Source organism: Aulonocara sp. 'chitande type north' Nkhata Bay, linkage group LG12, assembly GCF_057382095.1.
Source record: "Aulonocara sp. 'chitande type north' Nkhata Bay isolate Kocher_YH1m ecotype deep benthic linkage group LG12, A_spYH_male_GT1.1, whole genome shotgun sequence".
Classification (NCBI taxonomy): Eukaryota; Metazoa; Chordata; class Actinopteri; order Cichliformes; family Cichlidae; genus Aulonocara; species Aulonocara sp. 'chitande type north' Nkhata Bay.
The window spans coordinates 39,954,932-39,978,939 of NC_141355.1; the positions used below are offsets into that span (position 1 = coordinate 39,954,932).

A 24,008-nucleotide genomic window follows, 5' to 3' on the forward strand; every position below is an offset into this window, starting at 1 on the left:
CAGTGTCCTCAGACACCAGTTTACCATCAAATCTCTGTTTTCTGCATTATTCTCTGCTTATCACGCAGCAGTGCTGCGGTGTTCAGCGCTGTCGGCCTCTGACAACAATGCCTCATTTCTGCCGTTCAAACCGAAGAAATGTAAACTTTTACAAATGATTGCTCAGCTGTGTCTGTAATCAAACCTCTGTAACTTTGCTCTGCTTCACTTCAGCAGCATCAGGTCATGTTCACATGTTGATTCATGGTTTTCTTCTGTTTTGGATCGACTGCAGTATTTTTTTAAGGTTATCTGTAGACTTGATGTCTCGAGACCACTTTTACGTGGTCTCCGTCTTGTCTCCGTCTTGTCTCCGTCTTGTCTCGGTCTCGCCGTCTCAGATCGACATAGTGGTCGGGAGATCTGGAGTCAACAGTTTCCATGACACACACCGTAACGTTCGATGATGTGTCATTTCAAAAGCATCAGCTCTAAGAGCCGTGCTTACAGAGCGCTTTGTAGTGAATCAGACTCGACTCCCACTGAGCGAGAGCCGCTCCTCACTTAATTTCCTTTGGCTGCTCAGCTCTCACACAGGGGCTCAGCTATGCTCCAATCCCTCCATATTGTGGCCAATCACATGCGAGGATATAGGATAATATCATTGTGTGAAAAACAGAGAGGGTGAGAGTCACGTGGAGCGTGCGTCCGTCCTCTCAGTGAGTGAGAGACAGCGGTGAGGAGGGCTGTGCATCGCAAAAACACATAATATGCCCGACACCCGTAAACGAAGCAGCATCTGGCTGCAGCTTAAAGACTTTTTGGTCTCGGTCTTGACTACAAGTCTAGCTATCTGCTATAAAACGCCAGGCCAGGAAAATCTGCTTCATGATTTTCTGTTTTATCCTCAGTTCCTTTGACACAAAGGCCTCTGCTGTGATGCTCACGCCTCTGATGAACTTTGTTTTATACATAGATATAAAAATATGGAGATGAACTGATAACTGATCAGAATTAGAATATTTCTGACTGTCTGAGTCAAAACGGAATTGAATCGATTTTAGAAATGGGAATCGATACCCAGCGCTCAGTCGGAGCTCTGCGGCAAACACGCGGAGACACGGTTGTGGTGCAGCACGCGGACGGAAGCAGCGTTTTGTTTCACGCACGCGGCGCTGTGGAGCCGCCGAGCTGCTTCTGAAGCGACGAAGAAGAAGTGATGTAAACAGGAAGTGGGGCATGTACATCCACGAAAACTGTCGTGTCGAATTTGTGGATAAATGTGAAATTCAGCGAAAGCTGCTGAACACAGAGGAGCTGCTGAAGTTTGCTTTAGTTTAATCTCGGGACGTTTTTCTTAGTTTGGGGATTTTTCGCTGTTTTTGGGCCGTTTTCCGGTCATGTCCGGGTCAGTGAACCACACAGGAGAGATGAGCAACGCGCAGTTATTCCAGCAGGTAAATCCGTTTAATCTGATGTGAAACAAATGAAATGTAAACTTTTATCACAGCGTGTGTCACAGTAAATTAAACGTGGCCGAGAAGGTCCGATCAAAACGACCAAAAAGACTTTTAATAAGAACAGAAAGAATTTAATTTTTCAGGAATCATTACAGGTTTCAGTCATCGTAGTCTAAGGAGCCTGGAGAGAAAAGCGCCTGGACTTAATCAGAGAAGCTTCTTCCGCTCCAAGAACAATTGGTCCCACATTTGAAATCCTGTGGGAGGGTCCCTGACATGTCATGGACCTTGTAATCTTTACAGGTGCAGGGTCACAGGAACATCAAACTATCAGCAGAGTCAAATTAAAATCTAACTCAGCTGAAAGGAAAACAGCCACAAATCCTCCTGAAGACACAGGTACACCTGCAGGTGTTCAGGTGTTATCCTGTCCCTCTTCCTTTCCCACAGGCAGCAGGTACACGCTTTAGGTCTGTCTGTCTGTCGGCAGCTCTTTTATACCCACAGTTAAACCTGAAGTCACTTCCTGATCCACAGTCCAGCCCTCAGCCTCTGTACACCCACGTGTTTTTCATCCAGTTCGTTTTTAAGTTCAGTCCCTGCTCCTGATTGGCTGCTGAGGCTCACCTGCACAGAGGGATGCTGCGTCTTTCTCCATCAGCTCTGTCTTTGGTCTAGTTTTGTGAGTTTACGGGAGAATCTAAAGAGCCCCAGCTTGTTTCTGTTCATCTTTTTCACTTTTTGTGTTCATAAAAACACCTGTGGCATGTCTGCTGGGTTTACAGACAAAAACTCTGCGATTGGTTCTCATCGTGTTTCCTGCAGGTGGCGCTGCTGCGATGGTTGAACTCTCAGACTGAGGAGGACCGGAGGATCTTGGCGGCGGTGACGGGCGTCCAGGTCGGCAGAGAGCTGCTGAATCGGCTCACCGGCCAGGACAAAGTTGACGCCTACAAGGTACAGCGGGGGCGCCGATCACATCCGCCACTCTGCTCGCGTGTCATTTCCTCACGATGCATGTCGTTCTGTTCCGTGTCCTCAGCGAGACTGCGTCCTGAGCATCGCACAGTTCCTGCGACAGAACCCGCGAGCCTCGCAGGCGCAGATCAACGCAGAGGTGGAGAAGAACGTCCTGCTGTTCGCCACTCGAGTCAAAGCTCTGGAGACGGCGCCGATTCTCTGAGTTATTCTGTGAATAATTTGTTGCACACAAAGTTCTGATTGAGATTTTTGTACATGAGTTTTAAACATTTAGAAATCTGGAAATTTTACATTCTGCAATCAGAGAGTCATGTAACTAATATCCTTAGTATCCTTATTTTCTCATTATATTGTTTTATGTTCTTTAATCATGAAGGTTTGTAGAGCAAGGCCACTTTTGACTCCCAAACTAAGTGCTCAGCCAGACTGAACAACAGGAAGTTTTAGTGCACAGCCATATTAATAGATAAGACACAGAAAAGAGGAACTTTGCCATATAAGCAATGTTTGAAACTGTGACGTGTAAAGTACAGAAATCAAACCTATATGAGGCACAGTTTATGATTCTAATGTTCGAGATCCTGCAACTGGCGTTTTGGGCTGTGCAGGGGTCTCTCTCTTCCGGAAGATGATTGAATAAAAGAAATATAAATGTTTTAACACACTATGAGTCGGTTTTCTCTGTTCTATCATGGGGACGAAAGAATCGGGGTTAATAAGCGTTTACTCATCGACCGTCTTTTACTGCCGAGGTTCTTTATTTATGAGCCTTTCTGCAGAATGGGCTGATTTTAAAATCCTGGTTGGAGTAAAATGTCCTGGGCTGCTTCCAGACCACAGACTGTATAAAAAGGATGGAAGTCACCCACTTTGAAGACGTGTTACACACTGACGGAAGACGAGGTTCATCCAGGTGCACGTGGAGGTTTATTGCGCTGAAACACAGCAAAACAGTTCTGTTTTACTGACGGCTGCCATTACAATAAGTGGCCTGCGTTACTTTTGTGAGGGATTATTTTGCCGGTCACCTGTTTGTCTGAGCCGCCACTGCCACCTACTGGTGAAACTAAATATCGCCAATATTCATCTTTAACAGTTACAAGAGTCTAAGACATTTTTATTTTTAGCTGTTTTACATCAAAAACTCAAAAAGCTCAAAATAAACAAAAACTGCTTTTAAGTCCTGAGAACATCAAACCAGATCGCGCCACTCAGGACGGAGAGGAGGGAAACACCGTCAGCTAAACTTCAACCTGTCCAGTCCGGAAGCGTCAACCATGTCCCCTGCACATGTGTTTGTGGTGGGAATTATTATTTTTATTCAGTAATTGAGGGTAGACACTGGATGAAATACGGCGTTTTCCAAAGCTTGAATTTTGGTGATATTTCCAGGAAAACCTCAATAAATATATTTTACAGGGTTTATTTATCGGATAAAATACGTTACATGTCACCGTTATTATTGGCCGGCCCGGAAACAGCGGGGGTGTCCAAATTCAGAGGCTGCTTCCACCTGAGGACCCGCCCTTCGTGGTCTAAAGAAAGCCGGGTAGTATGTCACGAACTCCCTCGGTGGAGTGAAACTGCCGTCTGCTCCTTGCTATCTAAAATATAACCGGGCGCTGACGTAAACTTTTCTGTTTAATCATTTTCTGTTTGACGTTTGTTCAGCTGTGTGAAAACCCCGGAGGAAGCCTCCCGAGGGATTAATAAAATTAAATGAAATTTAATTTAATCTAATCTAATAACTTTGATTTCAGCCAAACCGATTTACTCTCGAACAAATAAAACACTGAAAAAGCCAAACGAGAACATGTTTAAGTTATCAAAGTGACTCGTACATCATGTTTGACCCGAGTAGTGAAAGACCGCGGGGGTTTGAAGACGATGTGTCGGCTCAGATATTTGAAGTTTGCACAGCTACATTCTCACCTGAAAATATGTCAAAAGTTTTTTTGCGACCCAGAAAGAGAAATAAGAGTAATATTAAAACTAAGCAGCTGCCGCCATTGTTGGAAACTGGAATTGGCTGGGCCACGCTATGAATTCTGCGATATGGTTTTTCAATTTTGTTGCCTGGGTGGAAAATCGGGGGAAATTAGGGAGAATGGAGGCTCCGGGAGATTTTCGGGAGGGGCACTGAAATTCGGTATTCTCCTGGAAAAATCAGGAGGGTTGGCATGTATGGTTGTGGCAACATCACTAACCTTGTCAAACACCTCAGAGCAGGGGCGATTCTAGGATCAGAGCTTTGGGGGTGCTGAGCACCCAGAGAGCTGCCCAGCCAAGCAAGATAAACTTTACACATCACGATGAGACTTCTTCCGTGTCTCTTTCGGTCCCTGCATCCTTAAATGTCTCCAGTTGTCCCGAGTTCTCTATGACTGTCTCCTTGGTGTGTTTAAACCCCTGGTCCTCCCTGTCCTTGTCATCTGTTGTCTTCGTCTCTGTTATCAGTGATCGAAATTTTACCATCTCTGTGCAAGTCTGTAAATTTCTTTATTAAATCATAAGATTCTTAAATTCATCAAGTCTCTCTGTGCCTGGGTCCTCGTCACACACTCTGTGTACACAAACACACACACACACACCAGGAGTTATAAGGTTAATGGGCATTCAGTCAGCTAGTTAGTATTCATTTCAAACAGGACAGTGGTAACAACTTTAGGCTACGGACAATTTTAAGTTTTAGATTTTAAATAGGCTGTATACATTTCAATGGGAGCAACAGGACAGTCAAATGTCGCTGATTTTACTACAGACTAGGACGGATTGTAGGGCAGCAAACATCGACGGAAAAGTTTTCAACACTGCAGGTTACCTGGTGTAATGTTTTTCAGCCAAAAAGAAACATGGTCTGACTCCTACCAACTATATAAAGAGTAACTGAAGGTTAAATGCAGCTAATATGTCCTGTTTTAAGCCAGGCACTTCCACCTCCGCTCTGCTGCGTCTCAGCCACCATCGCTCTGGCAGCAACGGAGCAAGAGAGCTGGAACAAACCATTCTTTTTTGTGTGTGTGTGTGTGTGTGTGTGTGTGTGTGGGGGGGGGGGGGGGGGGTATCTATACTTTTGTTGTTAAAATCTTACGTCTCAACCAAGTACTGTATGCTTTTTATATTTTAGTAGTGTGTTAGTCAAACAGCAAATATTGTCAAAAAAAGTAAGAAATCTTTGTGGGTGCTTTGATTCATTTTTGAATGAACCCCCAAAAATGGGCTAAAATCGCCCCTGCCTCAGAGTAAATCATATCACAGAATATGACGAGCTTATGTTGAGGCGAACTGAAGAGGAGGACAGGGACAGGTGCTGCTAGGGCGAGACAGACGTCTCTCACAGAGTCCTTTACTGCTGCAGGCAACGTGTTCAAATAGGGCAAAACTTGAGGTTTTTTATTTCTATATGATGAACTCTGCATTATTAAGTGATAAGAACAAGAAATCTGATGTCCTGTAATCATTGTGACGCTATAGTTTGAGATACAATAAATAAAATAAGTTTTTGTACAAAGTATCGGATCAGTATCGTCGATACCACCCTGGATATTACTTGGTATCGGATCGGAAAGGAAATCAGTGGTATCGCACATCACGTTTTCCTGCTCGCGCGTGCCGCTCGGCTGCTCATTGGCTGAACGTTTACTGGGGTCCCGCCTTATAGCACTCAACACCGCTTCTCCGATTGGATAACGTAGTCGTCATGTCCCCAAAGCGTCATCTCTGATTCGCTGTGACAAATCGGTGGGGGATGATCCTCGAGTTTAAACATAGAAACAGGCAGCGGCTCCTCGGAGAGTTCGGAGTTTAGTTTGAGGACAAATAATCGTTAAAGTCGCGCCTTCGAGCAGTTTATAGGCGGAGGTACAGCTGTAACGGCGGGATGGACGGGGCCAACGGTACCGGAGAGGTCTGGCAGATTTCGGAGAAGCTGGAGAAGTAAGTAAAGCTCGAATCGTTAGCGAGCGGCTAACAGGCTGTGCCGTGTGAGGTCCCGGTGTTCCAGATCTACTGGCGTTGGTCGAACAGATGTGTGGCAGTCTTGCGTTTCAGGAGCTGCTACCGACAAACCAGCAAAAAAACGCCAAATGTGTCACCTGTGACACTTGTGAGGTTGTCTCAAACACACTCCGTCAGTCTTGATGCTGTTGAACAACAAAATGTTTAAAATGTGGCGAGTTTACCTGGTGATATCCTCACGCGCGACGCGATCGCGAAAACAGCAAACAAGTAACACCACGCCGATGTTGTTCACAGGACAGCAAGAGTAAACGATCGGGAGACTCTTGTCGTCGTTATCGTTCCCCTCGCACGGTTTATTTCTCCGGTTTCAGCGTTTTTGCTCCACAACTACAGCGAGCAGTTTACTTTGTGCACTAACATGGACTCGAGTCAACCAGCGCCACCTCTGGCCAAGTGCCACAGCCTACAGCCAGATCAACCTGTGACACACATCTGCACCACGTTTGAATTCGTGTCATGCACATTTGTACCTTTCAATTGTGTCTGTTTGTGCGTCATGCAAATAAACCTATGAAAAGAATGAAACCACACTAATATTTCACCAGTGTTGTAACATCACATGTCGTTAGCCTAGTCTGTCTGTGTCTTTTCTCTGCGAACAAACATGTTAGAGTTGGTTGTTATATACAGTCTGTATAAGTGTGGTTAATCTAATAAACATTTGTAAGGAGAGGGTGGCACGGTGGTTAGCACTGTTGCCGCACAGCAAGAAGGTCCTGAGTTCAATTCCACCATCAGGCCGGGGTCTTTCTGTGTGGAGTTTGCATGTTCTCCCCGTGTTTGCGTGGGTTCTCTCTGGGTACTCCGGCTTCCTCCCACCGTCCAAAGACATGCAGCTTGTGGGGATAGGTTAATTGGATAATCCAAATTGCCACTAGCTGTGAATGTGGAAGTGAATGTGAGTGCGAATGGTTGTCTGTCCCTGTGTGTTAGCCTTGCGACAGACTGGCGACCTGTCCAGGGTGTACCCCGCCTCTCGCCCTATGACAGCTGGGATAGGCTCCAGCGCCCCCCGCGACCCTGAAAAGGATAAGCGGAAGTGAATGGATGGATGGATGTGTAAGGAGATGGCAGTTACTGTGAATGTACAGCAGTTACACAGTGATTAGTAATAAACAGTCAGACAATGACTCTGACAATCTCATTCAATCTTGCAGACTGAATGCACCTTCTGTGGAAAGTGGTACCACACAGTGTGTGTGGACTTCCCCTGTGCAGAAGGCGACTACAGATGTTGTGGGTGCTAAATAAACAGAAACAAATGATCCCTGTTGTCTTTGCTTACTGATTGTTTTCAGTGTTGACAATCCACATTGCTGGCATTGCATCTGTCAACATGTTTGTGGGTAGATTTGGATGTACCAGGGGTAAGTGCAGCCACTCAGCCTCTACTCATCATAGCAGCAGGTGCAGATGTGTCACAAGTTAATCTAGTAGTGGGCTGTGGTAGCAGTGGACTGACCTCCATTTGAAACTGCTCCAGCTGCTGTGTGATAGTGGATCGGCTACAAATTGAAGATCATAAGCAAGTTTTGGAAATGAACCCTTGTATTATGTTGAAAAACAAAAAAGTGACATTGATTTTGTTGCAGGTAATTTTGACCCGTACTGTGTAAATCCACTCAGAATTATCCAAAAACTGCAATAAAACAATAGCAACTTTATTTCCCATCAAATAAACATGTAGAACACAGTTAGACTTTCCATAACTATTGTAGGAACAATTTGGTTTTTCGTTCTTACAAACACGTATTTTGAACTTGCCCAACGTTCTCAGTTTTTCAATGCTCAACATTTTCGATTTTGTCCACATGATGGACAGAATGTAACTGTGTGCTTTCTGCAGATGTACTTCTTGCATTTCTCACAAAACGTGCTTGTTTTCAAACAGGAATCTTCCCAACTAAGATTTAAAACAAAGGATTTCTACGTCTCCTCCAGTCTCACAAACAGATGACAAACCAAGCAACACACCTGAGTCACTGACTTTCTTAAATCCACTCACTCTCACTGGCTGTTTATTACTAATCACTGTGTAACTGCTGTGGATTCACAGTAACTGCCGTCTCCTTACAAATCTTCATTAGATTAACCACACTTATACAGACTGTATATAACTCCAGCCATGTTGATGGATTGCCTATATTGGCTGGAAATATTCATTTCCAGGGAAAAGACACAGACAGACGATGCTTACAGGATGTGATGTTACAACACTAATGAAATATTGATGTCATATTTGTCCAAGGCGTATTTCATTGTTATGGGAAAAGAGAATATTAAAATCATGATGACCAATTGGAGTGGTGATGTCTATGACTTTGTGTATATAATTTGGAATTTTGTACAAATGTAGGCCAATAAGGAATATATGATATCATTTCATTCATTTCAAAGGTTTATTTGCATGACGCACAAACAGACACAACTGAAAGGTACAAATGTGTTGTGCAAGAAACGAAATCAAACGTGGTGCAGATGTGTGTCACAGGTTGATCTGGCTGTAGGCTGTGGCACTTGGCCAGAGGTGGCGCTGGTTGACTCGACTCCATGTTAGTGCACAAAGTAAACAGCACGCTGTAGTTGTGAAGCAAAAACGCTGAATTCGGAGAAATAAACCGTGCGAGGGGAACGATAATAACGACAAGAGTCTCCCGATCGTTTACTCTTGCTGTCCTGTGAACAACATCGGCGTGGTGTTACTTGTTTGCTGTTTTTGCGATCGCGGCGCGCGTGAGGATATCACCAGGTAAACTCGCCACATTTTTAAACATTTTGTTGTTCAACAGCATCAAGACTGACGGAGTGTGTTTGAGACAACCTCACAAGTGTCACAGGTGACACATTTGGCGTTTTTTTTGCTGGTTTGTCGGTAGCAGCTCCTGAAACGCAAGACTGCCACACATCTGTCCGACCAACGCCAGTTGATCTAAACGCCAGTAGATCTGGAACACTGGCTGTTCACACCTGCAGGTAAAAGCCCGCAGGTGTGAACACAGGACTGAAACCGGAATCAGAACACTTTATTAATCCCTAAGGAAACGATGTGGGTCACAGTTGCTCCAAGACAGAAACAGACTAAACTATTTAAGCAGATTTATGGATGTGTTTCTTATTCCTGGAGCGAAGGCTTCAGGTGTTCTTCAGGTGAGGGTGAATATCAGGTCCTGTGGCTCTCTGAGTGGACTCTCAGGCGAAATATGTGGGTGTGTGATCTCTGAACTGCTGCATGATTTCGGTCTGACACTTGGTACCTGTAATGGGAGGTGGTGTTACACTCAGGCAAAAAACTCCAGAACAGTGAAGCTGAATGAGAAGCTTCATTGTTTGTGGTGCTTATTTATCAGTTTGTTTGATTTTCACTCAGACTTTCTCTGCAGGTCTTTGTCCATCGACACAGAAGACGAAATGGAAACTTACCACAGGTAACACACACACACACACACACACACACACACACACACACACACACACACACACACACACACCACTAATCTAATGCAATGACCCGTCACATCCACTGTAAGTGGAGGCAGGATTTTCTTTGTCCTGAGTCTGGGATCAGTAACTGTTCAGGTGAGTCGCTGCTCTGCGAAACCCTGAAGTAGACCGAAGCCGCGTTCTTTTACTATTAATGTGTGATGATCAGATTAGGGCTGCTACGATTAGACGACTATCAAAATTGTCGCCGACTAATTTAATAGTTGATGCTTTGTTTGAAGCTTTGTAAGATCCTGAAAGACGCAGGAATAAGTAGTAAGATTTAAGAGTGTAATAACGGACTGAAACAGAAGATGGCAGCACTGCATCGACAAGGATGCCAGCTGCCGTTAAACCCAGAAGAAGAAGCAATCCCCGGTATCGTAGCTGTGACCTAGGTCGTGTCCAAATTCATGGGCTGCATCCTCCTGAGGCCGCATTTGTAGACCGATTACGTCACAGCGACGCGCCGAAGGCTGTCCAAATTCGTAGACTCCTCCGAATATGGCCGACAAATGCGTCCTCCTTTTCCCCGAATTTGAAGGATGGGTCGGGTGTGTCCTTCGTGGCCCACCATATCCCAGAATTCATAGCGCGGCCCAGCCAAACTCCAGTTTCCAACAATGGCGGCCGCTACTAAGTTTTAATGTTACTCTTATTAATCTTTCTGGGTCACAAAATAAACTTTTAACATATTTTCAGGCGAGAATGTAGCTGTGTAAACATCAAATATCTGCTCGGTTTATCAAGATATCGCATATTTGCAAAAGTGCTTCGACGTTTTCAGAGACGTCTGCTACCCATCAGCTCCATAGCGAGCCGAAAGCTCAAGGGTCACTGAAGCCGCTGAGAACGGCACAACTCCCGGCACATTTTCAGATCACCGCCGTCTTTCGCTACTCAGGTTAAACATGATATATGAGTCACTTAGATAACTTAAACATGTTATTGTTTGGCTTTTTTCAGTATTTTATTTGTTCCTGAGTAAATCGGTTTGGCTGAGATTAAAGTTTTTACACAGCTGAATAAACGTCAAGCAGACAGCTGATTATCAGAAGTGTGAGACGCTCGAGAATTTACTCCGGTGTCCTGTTATATTTTAGATAGCAAGGAGTTTATTAAACTTCACCGAGACAATCTGCAGATTTAATTAAAATTTAATAAACTATCATCTTGTCTTTATTTTTAGTTAGCACCTTAAACACTTAAAGCTGTAAGCTAATGATAGTTATATAAGAGCAGATGCTGCTGGTGCAATAAGCTGTAGTTTTACGTCCAGTGGATGATGATCTGATTAGTCGACTAATTAGAGCTGGGCGATAGAACGATAACGATATGTATTGTGAAATAACTTTTTCTCGATAGAAAAATTAAACTATTGAGATAGGCCTCACCGCTCTTGTCCTCTTAAAAAAAAAAACCCCAGCCAATCCAAATTAAGTAGCGCAGAGCCGAACCAATCACAGCCGCAGTGTCACGTCACGTGACTTGTTGCGTACAGCACAAGTGCCAAGCTGCACATGTGTATTTGTTTGGGAAGCAGCCAGCCGCCGTGCCGCCGGGTAACGGAGGAAATGAGTGTGCCGAGAGCGCGACCGAAGGTTACCGAGGAGAAAACAGACGATGGTTCCAACGCCGGAGAGATTGTCGAACGGAAGAGCCACAGAAGCTCCGTAGTGTGAAGGTATTTCTGCTATTTCAAGTCTGACAAAAACAGAGCAGCTGCACTGTAAATGTGCCGAAAGCAAGTCTGGAAATACAATAAAGCGGTGCAGCTCAGTCTCTGACTGGAAGCGCTGATTCGTCATTCGGCTTTTGTCAGACTAAAGTAACTGTTACAGCTGTTTGAAAAGCTCAGCTATACAACAAGGAGAGGTCGAGAATTTCCTTTTAGTTCTCAGTTTATTTGATGTTGACAAAAGTTAGTCAGTTCAAATTCAAATTTTATTTGTCACGTACACAGTCATACACAGTACGATATGTAGTGAAATGCTTGGACAACTGCTTGTGATCTAAAGAGAACAAAAAAGGAAAAGGCTATGAATAAGATAGGAAATAAATATGAAAAATTAAAAAGGGTAAATTTAACTAGGAAGGAATAAAATATAAATTAAGGTTAAAAATGAAATAACTGTACAACACAAATTAGAATGAAGGGTAAATTTAACTGGGAAGAATAAGATAAAATATATAAATTAAAGTTGAAAATAAAATAACTGTACAACAAAATACACAATATAGAACTATATAAGAATGTATGAAGAAATATAAATATAAATAAATATATACACAATAACAGCAGCTGTACAAGTATTAACCGGAAATGAAGAATATAGTGACCAGTGTTGTGCAAAACCAAAGTCCAGAAAGTCCAGTGTGTGTGTAAGAACTGTATGTGTGGGTCAGTACTGTGTGGTGGTGTGATTGAGAGACCGTATCGCCTGCGGGAAGAAGCTCCTCCTCAGTCTCTCTGTGTTGGTCTTCAGGGAGCGGAATCGCTTTCCTGACCTCAGCAGAGAGAACAGTCTGTTGTTGGGATGGCTGAGGTCCTTCACCATCTTCCTGGCCTTGGTCCAGCACCGCCTGCTGTAGATTGAGTGCAGGTCAGGGAGCTCGGAGCGGATGGTGCGCTCAGCTGACCGCACAACCCTCTGTAGAGCTCGTCTGTCCTGCATGGTGCTGTTCCCGAACCAGGTTAAGATGTTTCCCGTCAGGATGCTCTCTATGGTGCAGGAGTAAAAGTTCCTGAGCACCTTGGAGGGCAGTTGGAAGTCTCTCAAGCGTCTGAGGTGGTAGAGACGCTGTCGGGCCTTTTTCACCACGGTGTTGATGTGACAGGACCATGACAGGTCCTGCGTGATGTGAACTCCGAGGTATTTGAAGCTGTCCACTCTCTCCACTGGGCACTCGTTGATGACGGGGGTCTGGTAGTTCCTCTCCTGCTTAGTGCTGAAGTCCACTATCAGCTCCTTTGTCTAACTGACGTTTAGAAGGAGGTTGTTCCTCTGGCACCAGTTCTCCAGATTCCTAATCTCCTTCAGGTAGGCCGTCTCGTTGTTATCAGAGATCAGGCCCACCACGACGGTGTCGTCAGCAAACGTGATGATGGTGGTGGAGCTGGTAGTGGCCACACAGTCATATGTGTACAAAGAGTACAGCAGGGGGCTCAGAACACACCCCTGGGGGGCTCCAGTGCTGAGAGTGGTGGAGGCTGAGACATGTCCGCCCATCCTTACTGCCTGTGGTCTGCCAGTTAGGAAGTTGGAGATCCACAGACACATAGATGAGCTGAGTCCCAGATGCTCCAGCTTGGTGGTGAGTGTGGAGGGAATTATGGTGTTAAATGCAGAGCTGTAGTCTATGAAGAGCATTTTAACATAATTCCCCCTTCTAGTGTCCAAGTGAGTGAGTGATGTGTGGAGGAGATGAGAGATGGCATCGTCTGTGGAACGATTTGGACGGTAAGCGAACTGTAGTGGGTCCAGTGTGTCTGGTAGTGAAGAAATGATGAAGTCTCTGACCAGGCGTTCAAAGCACTTCATCACTACTGAGGTGAGGGCTACAGGGCGATAGTCATTGAGAGAAGCAGGGTGGGGTTTCTTCGGGACAGGAACAATGATGGACTCTTTGAAGCATGTGGGGATCACCGACTGAGATAAAGAGATGTTGAATATCTCAGTGAACACAGGAGCTAGCTGGTATGCGCAGTCTCTTAGGATACGACCTGGGATGCCGTCTGGTCCTGCTGCTTTCCTGGTGTTCACTCTCTTGAAGGCTCTCCTTACTTCATGCTCGGAGATGACGAGCACGTTTCCGGTGCTGGCAGTATCTTCCTGTCTGCAGCCGTTAGCGCCGCTAACACTAGCATTGTTGGAGACCTTAGCTGCAGCCTCGAAGCGAGCATAGAAAGTGTTCAGCTCGTCTGCCACAGTCACGGCCGCGTTCGTCATATCGGTTGTTGGTGCTTTATAGTCCGTTATTGTCCTTAGTCCCCGCCACAGGCTCCTAGAGTCACTCTGTTGGAGTTGTGACTCTAGTTTCCTCCCGTAGCGCTGCTTCGCCTCTTTCACCGCCCTCTGCACGTTATATGACGCGGCTTTGTACGGGTCCATGTCCCCCGTCATGAGTCCCGTGTTGTAGGCAGCGGTGCGGGATCTCAGAGCGTCGCGGATGGTTTTATCCACCCACGGCTTCTGGTTGGGAAACGTTGTGATAGTCTTTGTCTCCACGGTATCATCCGCTAGTTTCCCGATGAATCCCACAACCGCTTCCGTAAACACGTTGACGTCATCGTCGGAGCTGTTTCTGAACATGCCCCAGTCTGCGTCATCGAGTGCGTCCTGTAACGCGGCCACCGATTGATCCGTCCAGCGCGCGACCTTCCTCTGAACCGGAACTTCCTGTTTCAGCCTTTGTTTGTATTTTGGCATGAGGAAGATGGCGGCGTGATCAGATTTGCCAAACGGAGGGCGGGATTTGTCTGTTTTGTCTGATCTTCTGTAAAACAAACTAAGATTTATTTTTAGAATTAATATTTTGTTTCTAAGTGGAATTGACAGTTTAGTCTGTTTCGTTTGTTCTATTTTGAAACTTAAACGCTTTAGCGGCTGCCTTTTGTGTAGTTTGCAATATTTGCCTTTATTTATCTGAAAAAGTCTCATGTTCCTTAAGTACATCTACCCTGTTGAACTTATTATGGGAAATAAATATTTAAATCAAAACAAGCTGCTGATTATTTCACATTTTACTTGTGAGCAACGGCACATTTAAATCTTACAAATATAGTTATTTGGCTGATATCGTGATATGAAAAAATCTTATATCGCCCAGCTCTACGACTAATAAAATAATCGTTTGTGGCAGCCCTAGCTCAGATCTTCATGAGTCACTGACATTAGAAGCCTGTTTGTCACAAGCACAGAGGCTGAGAGGACGTCAGTGTTTGAGTGGGGATGGGATCATAAATGTCCTGGATCTGTTTTCCACACGTCGCAGTTTACTGAAGCATTTTAAGGTGCATTAATTCATCCATTAAATATTTGATTCTGTGCTAATATCACAATTTAGACGTTAGTTAAAAACACATTTTACTTGATTTAAATTATTATTACAGCGTGTGGCTGATCTGAGATCAGTTTTTTCTTTTTAAGACTGTTCTGTTTCTGGCGTGTAGACGAAGCTCCCGTGCCGTCGCACCAATCAGGTTATACACACACAATACGGTAATATTATGTTGAAGCACAGTGCGTATCACTCCGCGAGGCTCCGCCTACGACAGCCGTAACGCTCGGAAAATCCATCAAGTGGTGCGGCTTCGTAGCTCAACAAAGTCGTACTGAAACATTTGACAGATTTTTGAGCGCCGTGCACATAAAATCGGTTTGGTAATAACGACGGCCCGCTAGCATGCTCTACCAAAAACTGTGCTTTGTTGTGTGTCTGACGGACGAAAGCCAAACCAGTTCCACACCAGTGAAGCTGCAGCATTTTTACAAACCAGTTCTGGTTCATCAGTTTCATTCATTGATCCGCTTTCGCCATTCTCGTTCTCCGTCGCCGCCATGTGCGTATGTAAACAAAGGCACTGTGCATGTGCGTTTTACCCATATTCTATTGCGATATTTAATTTTCTTATAATGGCCTAACATTATAAGAAAATGTTAGGCCCCAGCCCTAGTCGCATCTTTGTTTGTTTTGGTTCTGTGTTCCAACAGCACTGAAATATCTTTATCTAAGAATCAGACATGAGAAACCTTTTAAAGACTGTAGCTGTGCTTTTCTGTAGCTCCTCTCCAGTCTTTCTGCTCTGGTTTCAGAGGAGCTGCAGTTTCTGGTTTAGTGCTGTCTCTTGTAGTTGCGGCCTTTCACCAGCAGGTGTCAGGCTTCCCGTTGATCATGATGAACCCAGCACTCTATAACTGTTAGTCATGGGCGCTGACTGTAAGTGCAGTCAGGACTGAGCAGAGGTTCCTGGCAGTCGTGACTGTGAGCCGCAGTGATCTCAGTGTTGGCGAGCAGAGGGCGGTTAAAGGTGATTTCCACAAACTCACTTTCTAACCTCAGGACTTTCACTTCTGCAAACTCTCTGCAAGCCTGTTTCCTGTCAGCCTGTGACTTTTAGCCTTTCTGAAAGACACACACTGTTCAACCCCTGAATGCAATATCCATGCTGCAGATTATATTTATTATTTAACAATAGCAGTAAAATAATTTCCCTGCTCCACAGTGGTCTGGTTGAGCGTTTGTAGCCTCGCTAACAACCCAACATTTCATCTCCGAGGAAGTGATTCCAGAGAGAAGTAAAGCAAGTGTGTAAGTTCATCTCTGAATGTTTGTAAAGCATTCCAGCGTTAAGCTTAACAACCTCTCTCTCTCCTGCTGCTACTTCAATCATGAAACTGATCAATGATCAGCTGATCGCAGGGCTCGCAAAATCGCTAGCCCGACGTCCCGGGGCTAGCGATTTTTCCAGTCGGGCTACCAAAATCTAACTCAGCCCTGCCCGTCGGGCTGTCATAGGAAGGAAAAATATGAATGTGCTTTAAATTTTATAACTTCTGAGTGAATGTAGTTGCACGTGTACGCCTTTGAAATGGGTGTATAGCAGTTGTAGAAGAAGCTCCATAGTTTATTAGCCTAGCTTGAACCGGTGAGCTGCTGAACCGGTAGCTCTGTAGACCTCGATATAAGTTTAGCCTATTTACCGTAGTGTCTTTTCAGAAATTGGGATTTGCTTCCGCATTCTATGCTTTTGCATTCTTTCGCCAATGTAGCTGAGTAATTATGTCACTGGCATCGATGAGCCACTGTCAATATGTGACACTGATTGATCAGTGACGATTAATTGTGCACCAATTCCTCTGACATCGTCTTATCACTCATTAGCTTACTGTTCAAACGTGACAAGTGAAATCTCCCGCAGCTTAAACATGTGAGAGGTTGATCGCTGAGCGTTATGTGAGTGTGTGTAAAAGCAGCAGGACATATATTTTAGTTCTGCTGAGCCAAATAAGACAGGTCAGGGTGAAGAAGTGACAGCCAAAGAAAAGCTTACCACAAAACAGAGAAGTTATGACAAATCAGACAATGAGGCAAAAAGAAAAAAAAAAGCGCAGCAGTTTCATGGACAAAAGAATTTCTGTGGCTGGAATATGACGAGCTAAATAACATGATGTTCTGCCGGGTGTGTTGTGAGTCGACAAGCGCCTTTGTTACTGGGACCAGTCATTTTAAGAAAGACCCCATCAGAACCCATGAGAAATGCAAGAAATGCATTATTGCTCAGTCTGCAATATCTTTCCCAGAACAAACACCAATTGCAAAAAAGCATACTAAAAATAAACCTGAGAAATCTGTTTAGAGCAGCTACTATGTTGCAAAGAGTGAACTACCTTTGGCCAAATGTAGCAGTCTTTGCAAACTTCACAAAGCAAACGGCCTCGATCTTGGTTCCACTTGCCTCTTACCCGTGACTTCAGTGGAAATGTCAGATTGAGGATCTGACACAGACTGATTCATGTCCTACACAGTTCTTACAAGTTCATAGACATTTCTGTTCAATGAGAACCAAGTATTTGAGTTGATGGTTATTTGTTCCTCATGAAGAAACCGTACTTCAGATTTTTGTTTACATTTATTTTGATTCAGCCAGTAAATCGTGGATCCTTTCTGTGTATGACAGTGAACGCTGCTCTGTTTTTGTCAGACTTGAAATAGCAGAAATACCTTCACACTACGGAGCTTCTGTGGCTCTTCCGTTCGACAATCTCTCCGGCGTTGGAACCATCGTCTGTTTTCTCCTCGGTAACCTTCGGTCGCGCTCTCGGCACACTCATTTCCTCCGTTACCCGGCGGCACGGCGGCTGGCTGCTTCCCAAACAAATACACATGTGCAGCTTGGCACTTGTGCTGTACGCAACAAGTCACGTGACGTGACGCTGCGGCTGTGATTGGTTCGGCTCTGCGCTACTTAATTTGGATTGGCTGTTCTTCTTTTTTTTTTCTTCTTTTTTTTTTAAGAGGACAAGAGCGGTGAGGTCTATCACAATAGTTTAATTTTTCTATCGAGAAAAAGTTATTTCACAATACATATAGTTATCATTCTATCGCCCAGCTCTAGCATTACTTACTAATGACGTTTGCTTTGCTTTCGTTCAGGTTCATTCAAGATGGCAAAGACGCTGCCCGACAGGGAGACCTGCACAAAGCGCTGGAGTTCTTCAGACTGGCTTACAACATTCACCACAGTCACAAACTGGAAAGCCGGATCAAAAAAATCGAAGAGCTCATCGCTGAGAATGACTTGGAGGAAGATGATGACGAGTTTGTTAATGTTAACAGCAGCGGTTTAATGCTTTTTAAAGAGCTGTATGACAAGCTGTACGACTACCAGAGGGATGGAGTGGCCTTCTTGTACAGTCTCTACAGAGATGGCCGGAAAGGCGGGATTTTAGCTGATGACATGGGACTGGGCAAAACCATCCAGGTGATATCATTCCTCTCTGGCATGTACGACAATGAGCTGGCTAAACACACACTCCTGATCATGCCGACTTCCCTCATCACAAACTGGACCAAGGAGTTCTCCAAATGGACTCCGGGCATGAGGGTGAAGGAGTTTCATGGCATCAGCAAAGGAGAGAGGACCAGGAATCTGGAGAAAGTTCAGAGGAGGGGCGGCGTCATCATCACCACCTACACGATGCTCTTAAACAACTGGCAGCAGCTGTCCACCTACAATGGCAAAGAGTTCACATGGGACTATATGATCCTGGACGAGGCTCACAAGATAAAAAGCACAACCACCAAAACCGCCAAAAGTGCCTACGCCATACCGTCCAAGAACCGAGTTCTACTCACAGGAACTCCGGTCCAGAACAACCTGAGAGAAATGTGGGCTCTCTTCGACTTTGCCTGTCAGGGCACCCTCCTCGGCATGGCGAAAACATTCAAAGCGGAGTACGAGAACCCCATCACCCGGGCCCGGGAGAAGGACGCCACTCCAGGAGAAAAGGCGCTGGGATCCCGGATGTCAGAGAACCTGATGGCAATAATAAAACCGTATTTCCTGCGCAGGACCAAGTCCGAAGTACAGAAAAACAAAACAAACAGCACACGTAACAAGGAACACTTGGAGGACATGGAAGACCATGTTCCAAACCTTGAAGCAGACTCTGGAGCGGTGATGCCCAAATTGACGAGAAAAAACGACCTGATTGTCTGGACTTACCTGAGTGCCGTTCAGGAGGACATCTACAGGCAGTTCATATCGCTGGACCACATCAGAGAGCTCCTGCTGACCACCCGATCGCCTCTAGCTGAGTTAAACATTCTGAAAAAGCTGTGCGACCACCCGAGGCTCCTCTCTGCTGCCGCCATAGCCAAGTTAGGCTTGGAGGAGAGTGCAGCTGACTGCCAGGAGACCACAGAGGCCAACGATCACAGCATCATCAGCGTTCCTGATCACACCTTGATCTCAGAGTCTGGGAAGATGGTCTTTCTTTTCTCTCTCCTAGATCGGCTCAGGCAGGAAGGCCACCGCACCCTCGTCTTTGCCCATTACAGGAAGGTGCTCGACATCATCGAGCGCATCCTGGGCAACAGAGGCTTCAAAGTGCTGCGGCTAGATGGAACCATCACTCAGATCGCAGAGCGAGAGAGGCTCATCTCTCTGTTCCAGACTGACAAACGGTACTCCGTCTTCCTCCTCACCACCCAGGTCGGTGGAGTCGGCATCACCTTAACAGCAGCCGACAGGGTGGTCATCTACGACCCCAGCTGGAACCCTGCGACAGACGCCCAGGCCGTTGACAGGGCGTACCGCATAGGCCAGACTGAAAACGTCGTCATCTACAGGCTGATCACCTGCGGCACTGTGGAGGAGAAGATTTACCGCCGGCAGGTTTTCAAAGACTCTCTTATTAGGCAGAATACCGGGGACAAAAAGAACCCGTTTCGGTACTTCAGCAAACAGGAGTTGAAGGAGCTCTTCACCTTGGAGGACACGCGGTCCTCCTCTACACAGCTCCAGCTTCAGGCGCTGCACGCCAGGCACCGGCGCACCGACCCTGAGCTCGACAAACATATCACACACCTCCACACCATGGAGATGTTTGGGATTTCTGACCATGACCTCATGTTTACACTTGACATCAACCACGACGAGGCCCTCGAGAACCAAGAGGAGCATCATTACATCGAAGGGCGGGTCCAGAAGGCTCAGGAGCTCATGAAGGCGGAGTCTGAGCTGCAGATGCAGCTGGCAGAGAGCATGGTGTCCAGCACGGAGCCGGCATGGCTCCGATACCCAGCAGACAACAACAGCCGGGAGCGGTCCCATGAGAAGAAACCACATCCTTCATATCCGAAGCAGGACACGAGCCTGGCCTGGTCTCCAGCTGTGGTGGATTTGGAACAGACTGCTTCTGGGAAGGAGGCCACTCTGGAGAATCTCAGCAAGGGAGTGATTGATCTGACTGCAGAGGAGAGCACAGCAGAGGTCAGCCACCATAGCCTCGCTGAGCAGAACCTGGATTCTCCGAAACACCCGTCAGTGAAGCTGGAAAGGAGCTTGTTGGAGGCGGCAGATCCGATCGAGGTGTCTGTGGTGCTGATGGAGGCTGGTGACGTAGCTGACACCTCAGTCAGAGAAGGACTCAATGAATCTGCGGCCGCGAGTCTGTATGTTACAGCAGCCGATGAAGATGAGCAGAAGATGATGGGACATTTGACCCTGAAGTACGATGACTCCGAGATGGAGCTGGGGTCTCCTCACATCACTCCTCCAGAGAACAGAAGACTTTCCGCGCTGCGCGTCTCCAGTTTGAGCCTCGGAGCCGACACATCATCCAGAATCGGCAGCGAGCTCGAGTCTTTGAATGGCAACTTCAACCTACAGCTGGAGGACAGTGGCGCCGATCACGATGAGGCGGAGCTGCAGGAAGAGGAGGAGGAGCTGCAGGAAGAGGAGGAGGAGGAGCTGCTGTCTCAGCTGCAGCTGGAGGGAAGTTTCGACGTGGGTAAATCTCTTTGTGAGTGGCAGCAGAAAGAAGCATCAAGTTACAGCGCGAGCAACGGCCGCGCCGTCAGCCTCAATGAGTCACATGACTCAGTCGTGGGTATCAGGAAGAAAAAGGCTGCTGTGATTTATGACAGTGAAGAGGAGACGCAGGAGGAGGATGATGGGCAGCTTGAGAACTCCTTCCAGGTTTCCGGAGCATCGACGCCAAAGTCAGCGTGCACTGGCACCACGCCGCTCCGTACTCGAAAGAGCATTGGTGGAAACACGTCCGTGGCTTCTCACCGCTCCTTCCTCCATTCCATCATTGAGGACATGGACAACCAGGACAGCCATGAAGATGATGGTGATGCTTCGGATGTCCATTCAGATGAGGCCGAAGAGGACATGATTGGTTTGGCTCATGATGAGGTTGAGGAGGAGGAACCCAGTGGAGAGACTGTAAACTCAGAGGAGGAGTTTGTAGAAGAGGAGATGGAGGAGGAATTTGAGGAGGAAGGAGACTTTGAGTCAGGAGACACTGAGGAATATGGAGAAGGGAGCCTCCTGGAGGAAACGTCCACCGAGCCTGAGTTGGTATCAAACGAGGCGATGGATCAGTGCACCGCCGAGACAGGTGTAAAGGAGGTCGAGGACGAGAGCTACGACTCGCTGGTGCAGCGAGGGCGGGAGTGCTACAGCAAAGCTGAGCTGGACGAGGCCCTGGACTTCTTCCTCAGAGCCATCGACATCAAACCCGGAGATCCGGAGATCCAGCTCATGACCATCCAGCTGTACCGGCAGCTGAGTCAGGTGGCGAGGAGATCCTAACAGAAAAGGACGATCGGGGCGGCGAGGTCAAGCTCTGCCGGCCCGCCGCTTCACGCCAAAGCTGTAAATCTTTCAAACGTGTCTGGCGTGTTCGTCTTCTCCGTGAGATCGCGCTGAGTGACTAATGTTTGAACAGCTCAGCTGATTGCAGAAAGCTTCCTGTTTGAACTTCTTCTTTCAGTAATGTAACTAGAATCAGGTGTGTGTCATCATCCACCACGAAACGGTCAGTTTTCATCTTTGATCTGATTTTCATCTGTAACCTGTACTTATTGTAATATACTTTGAAATTTGTCAAATTAAAATTCATGTTTCTGTCTAATTAGAATTCATGTCTGTTATTTTTAAGGTAATGAACGGCTTCATCTCTGAAAACAGAAATCTCCTGCAGAGCGTTTGGCCTACTCAAAAGTTTTCCCCGCCCTAAACCCACCAAAATAAACTTCCTGTTTTATCCAGTTGGGCCTCAGATCAGCTGAGCAGGAGCCTCATGCAGGTTTAGGATTCACAACAGGAAGCTACATCCATCTTTTATATACAGATTATAACTAAATCGTCCGATGGCCCATAAAAGACTTCACACAGCTGTGATCCAGCTGTGCAGAGACCAGAACATAAACTCAGCAGGAAGTGCTGAGGATACATCGGTGGGTCAGACCTGAGTTTAGGTCCCTCTGAAGCGTCTGACTCAGCTCTTAATCCTGGTTACATTCCCCTTTAGAACCGAACGTGTTGGGATTTGTCATCTCCTGAAACGCTTCACAGTCGGTGCTGCAAACCTACGTTTACAAAGCAGAACTGACGAGACGCACACAGCGGCAAGAACGCGTTCCCACACTTCCTGTCCAATGAGGTCGCGAAGGTCAGAGTATTTGAGCAGAAACAAATCCAGAAAACATGAAACATCAGTGTGAGGTCATAACAGCTCATTTCCATGTTTCTGTGATCACCGGTGTGCAAATATTCAACATTATTCTTCTTCAAGTTCACTGTTTGAGCAAGAAGCTGAAGAATAATGAAGCTCATCATAAGATGTAAGATTCCAGTTAGTTAATGTTTGACGTCAGTTTTACGGGTTCAATGTTCTGATTTCTCACTGCTTTCAGATTTTGGGGTAAAAACATGAACTTGGTTTATTTTCTGGATAAATACAAATACATACAAATACAAATAAATACAAACTGCTTGGACTCTGCGCCGGTGTTGTGCCAAAAACTGATTTCCAGTGTGAGTAATATCTTTACATTAACAGGGTTATAGGCAAAACCTTAAAATTACCCCTTTTCATAAAGTATCTTAATAACTCTGTGTTATTGTACTTTCATTATGACCAATCCCGACTTTTCCCCACTTTAAGTGTTTACAGAACTGTTTTATTTGTTGCAATTTCTGACTTTTTTTTTTAACTGGATAAATAAAGGAGATATAAAAGTCACTGCCAAAAATGTAAAGTTGACATGTTTGACATATTATAGACCAACAAGTCATTTATAGCTTATGGCAGCAATCAGTTTTTGGCACAACACTGTATTCAAAGTCAGCGCCTCATTGGTCAGTTTGCTCCCTGAAGCCTCAGCAGTAGCGGTTTTTGACACGGGCTCGTACTCATTCTGCCCCGACATCAGCCAGCGCATATTGGGAATGTCGTAGGCACCGATCGGTTTTCTATCGCCCATTTGCTGGGAGTAAGGGCGCCCTCCGTTTGGGAGGTGCGCCTGCTGCTTGCGGCACAGGGAGGAGAGGGCGGGGCGGCGTCTAATAACCAACTCGCAAAATAAAAACAAAGCAACAAACACAAAAACACCAGACATCATGATACAGATTTAGCAGCGATGTTTTTTCGAAATTCTATACATGAAAAGTGAGCTCGAGAGCCCTCGGTGCGCCTGCGCGGTGCTGAAGTTAAAGTAAACTTTATTGTCATCTCCGCTACAGACAGTCCAGCATATAGAGACGAGACAACGAGGCTGCAGTTACAGCAGTGCAAGTAACGCCAGGGGGAGTGTTCGCCCAGGGCGCCAAACAGGCTAGGACCGCCACTGAGCGTCAGGCTGACTGAAGCTGCGTTCTGATAAATCACGTGACTATGCTGTTTGTCTGTGATCAACACCTGGGCCCTGTTTCAGGAAGCCGGTTTAGAAAACTCAGAGTGAAAAACGATACTCAGGGTTGAGTAACCCCGAACTGTCCAACTCGGAATATTCGGTTTCAGAAAGGCTGATAACAATTAGTTCAGTCAACGCGGAGTTGCTTTAACCCCA

General features: G+C 46.0%; 2 protein-coding genes across 2 annotated transcripts; both read left to right on the top strand.

Annotated features, from left to right (window-relative positions):
- The first annotated feature begins 1,171 nt into the window (after positions 1–1,171).
- On the top strand, positions 1,172–3,084 carry LOC147318215 (uncharacterized). The gene is made up of 3 exons (XM_086257825.1): positions 1,172–1,436; positions 2,265–2,396; positions 2,482–3,084. The coding sequence occupies exons 1-3, from the start codon at positions 1,380–1,382 to the stop codon at positions 2,620–2,622; spliced, it is 330 nt and encodes a 109-aa protein (XP_086113951.1). The 5' UTR covers positions 1,172–1,379; the 3' UTR covers positions 2,623–3,084.
- A 3,039-nt stretch (positions 3,085–6,123) lies between these two features.
- On the top strand, positions 6,124–22,063 carry ercc6l (excision repair cross-complementation group 6-like). Its single transcript, XM_086257831.1, has 3 exons — positions 6,124–6,356; positions 9,821–9,865; positions 18,078–22,063. The coding sequence occupies exons 1-3, from the start codon at positions 6,301–6,303 to the stop codon at positions 21,745–21,747; spliced, it is 3,771 nt and encodes a 1,256-aa protein (XP_086113957.1). The 5' UTR covers positions 6,124–6,300; the 3' UTR covers positions 21,748–22,063.
- Positions 22,064–24,008: the final 1,945 nt, after the last annotated feature.

Coding starts and splice junctions, on each gene's coding strand:
- LOC147318215 (XM_086257825.1), top strand. CDS start 1,380: ATGTCCGGGTCAGTGAACCACACAGGAGAGATGAGCAACGCGCAGTTA. Junction 1,437..2,264: donor ACGCGCAGTTATTCCAGCAG/GTAAATCCGTTT, acceptor TGTTTCCTGCAG/GTGGCGCTGCTGCGATGGTT. Junction 2,397..2,481: donor ACAAAGTTGACGCCTACAAG/GTACAGCGGGGG, acceptor CCGTGTCCTCAG/CGAGACTGCGTCCTGAGCAT.
- ercc6l (XM_086257831.1), top strand. CDS start 6,301: ATGGACGGGGCCAACGGTACCGGAGAGGTCTGGCAGATTTCGGAGAAG. Junction 6,357..9,820: donor ATTTCGGAGAAGCTGGAGAA/GTAAGTAAAGCT, acceptor CTTTCTCTGCAG/GTCTTTGTCCATCGACACAG. Junction 9,866..18,077: donor GAAATGGAAACTTACCACAG/GTAACACACACA, acceptor GCTTTCGTTCAG/GTTCATTCAAGATGGCAAAG.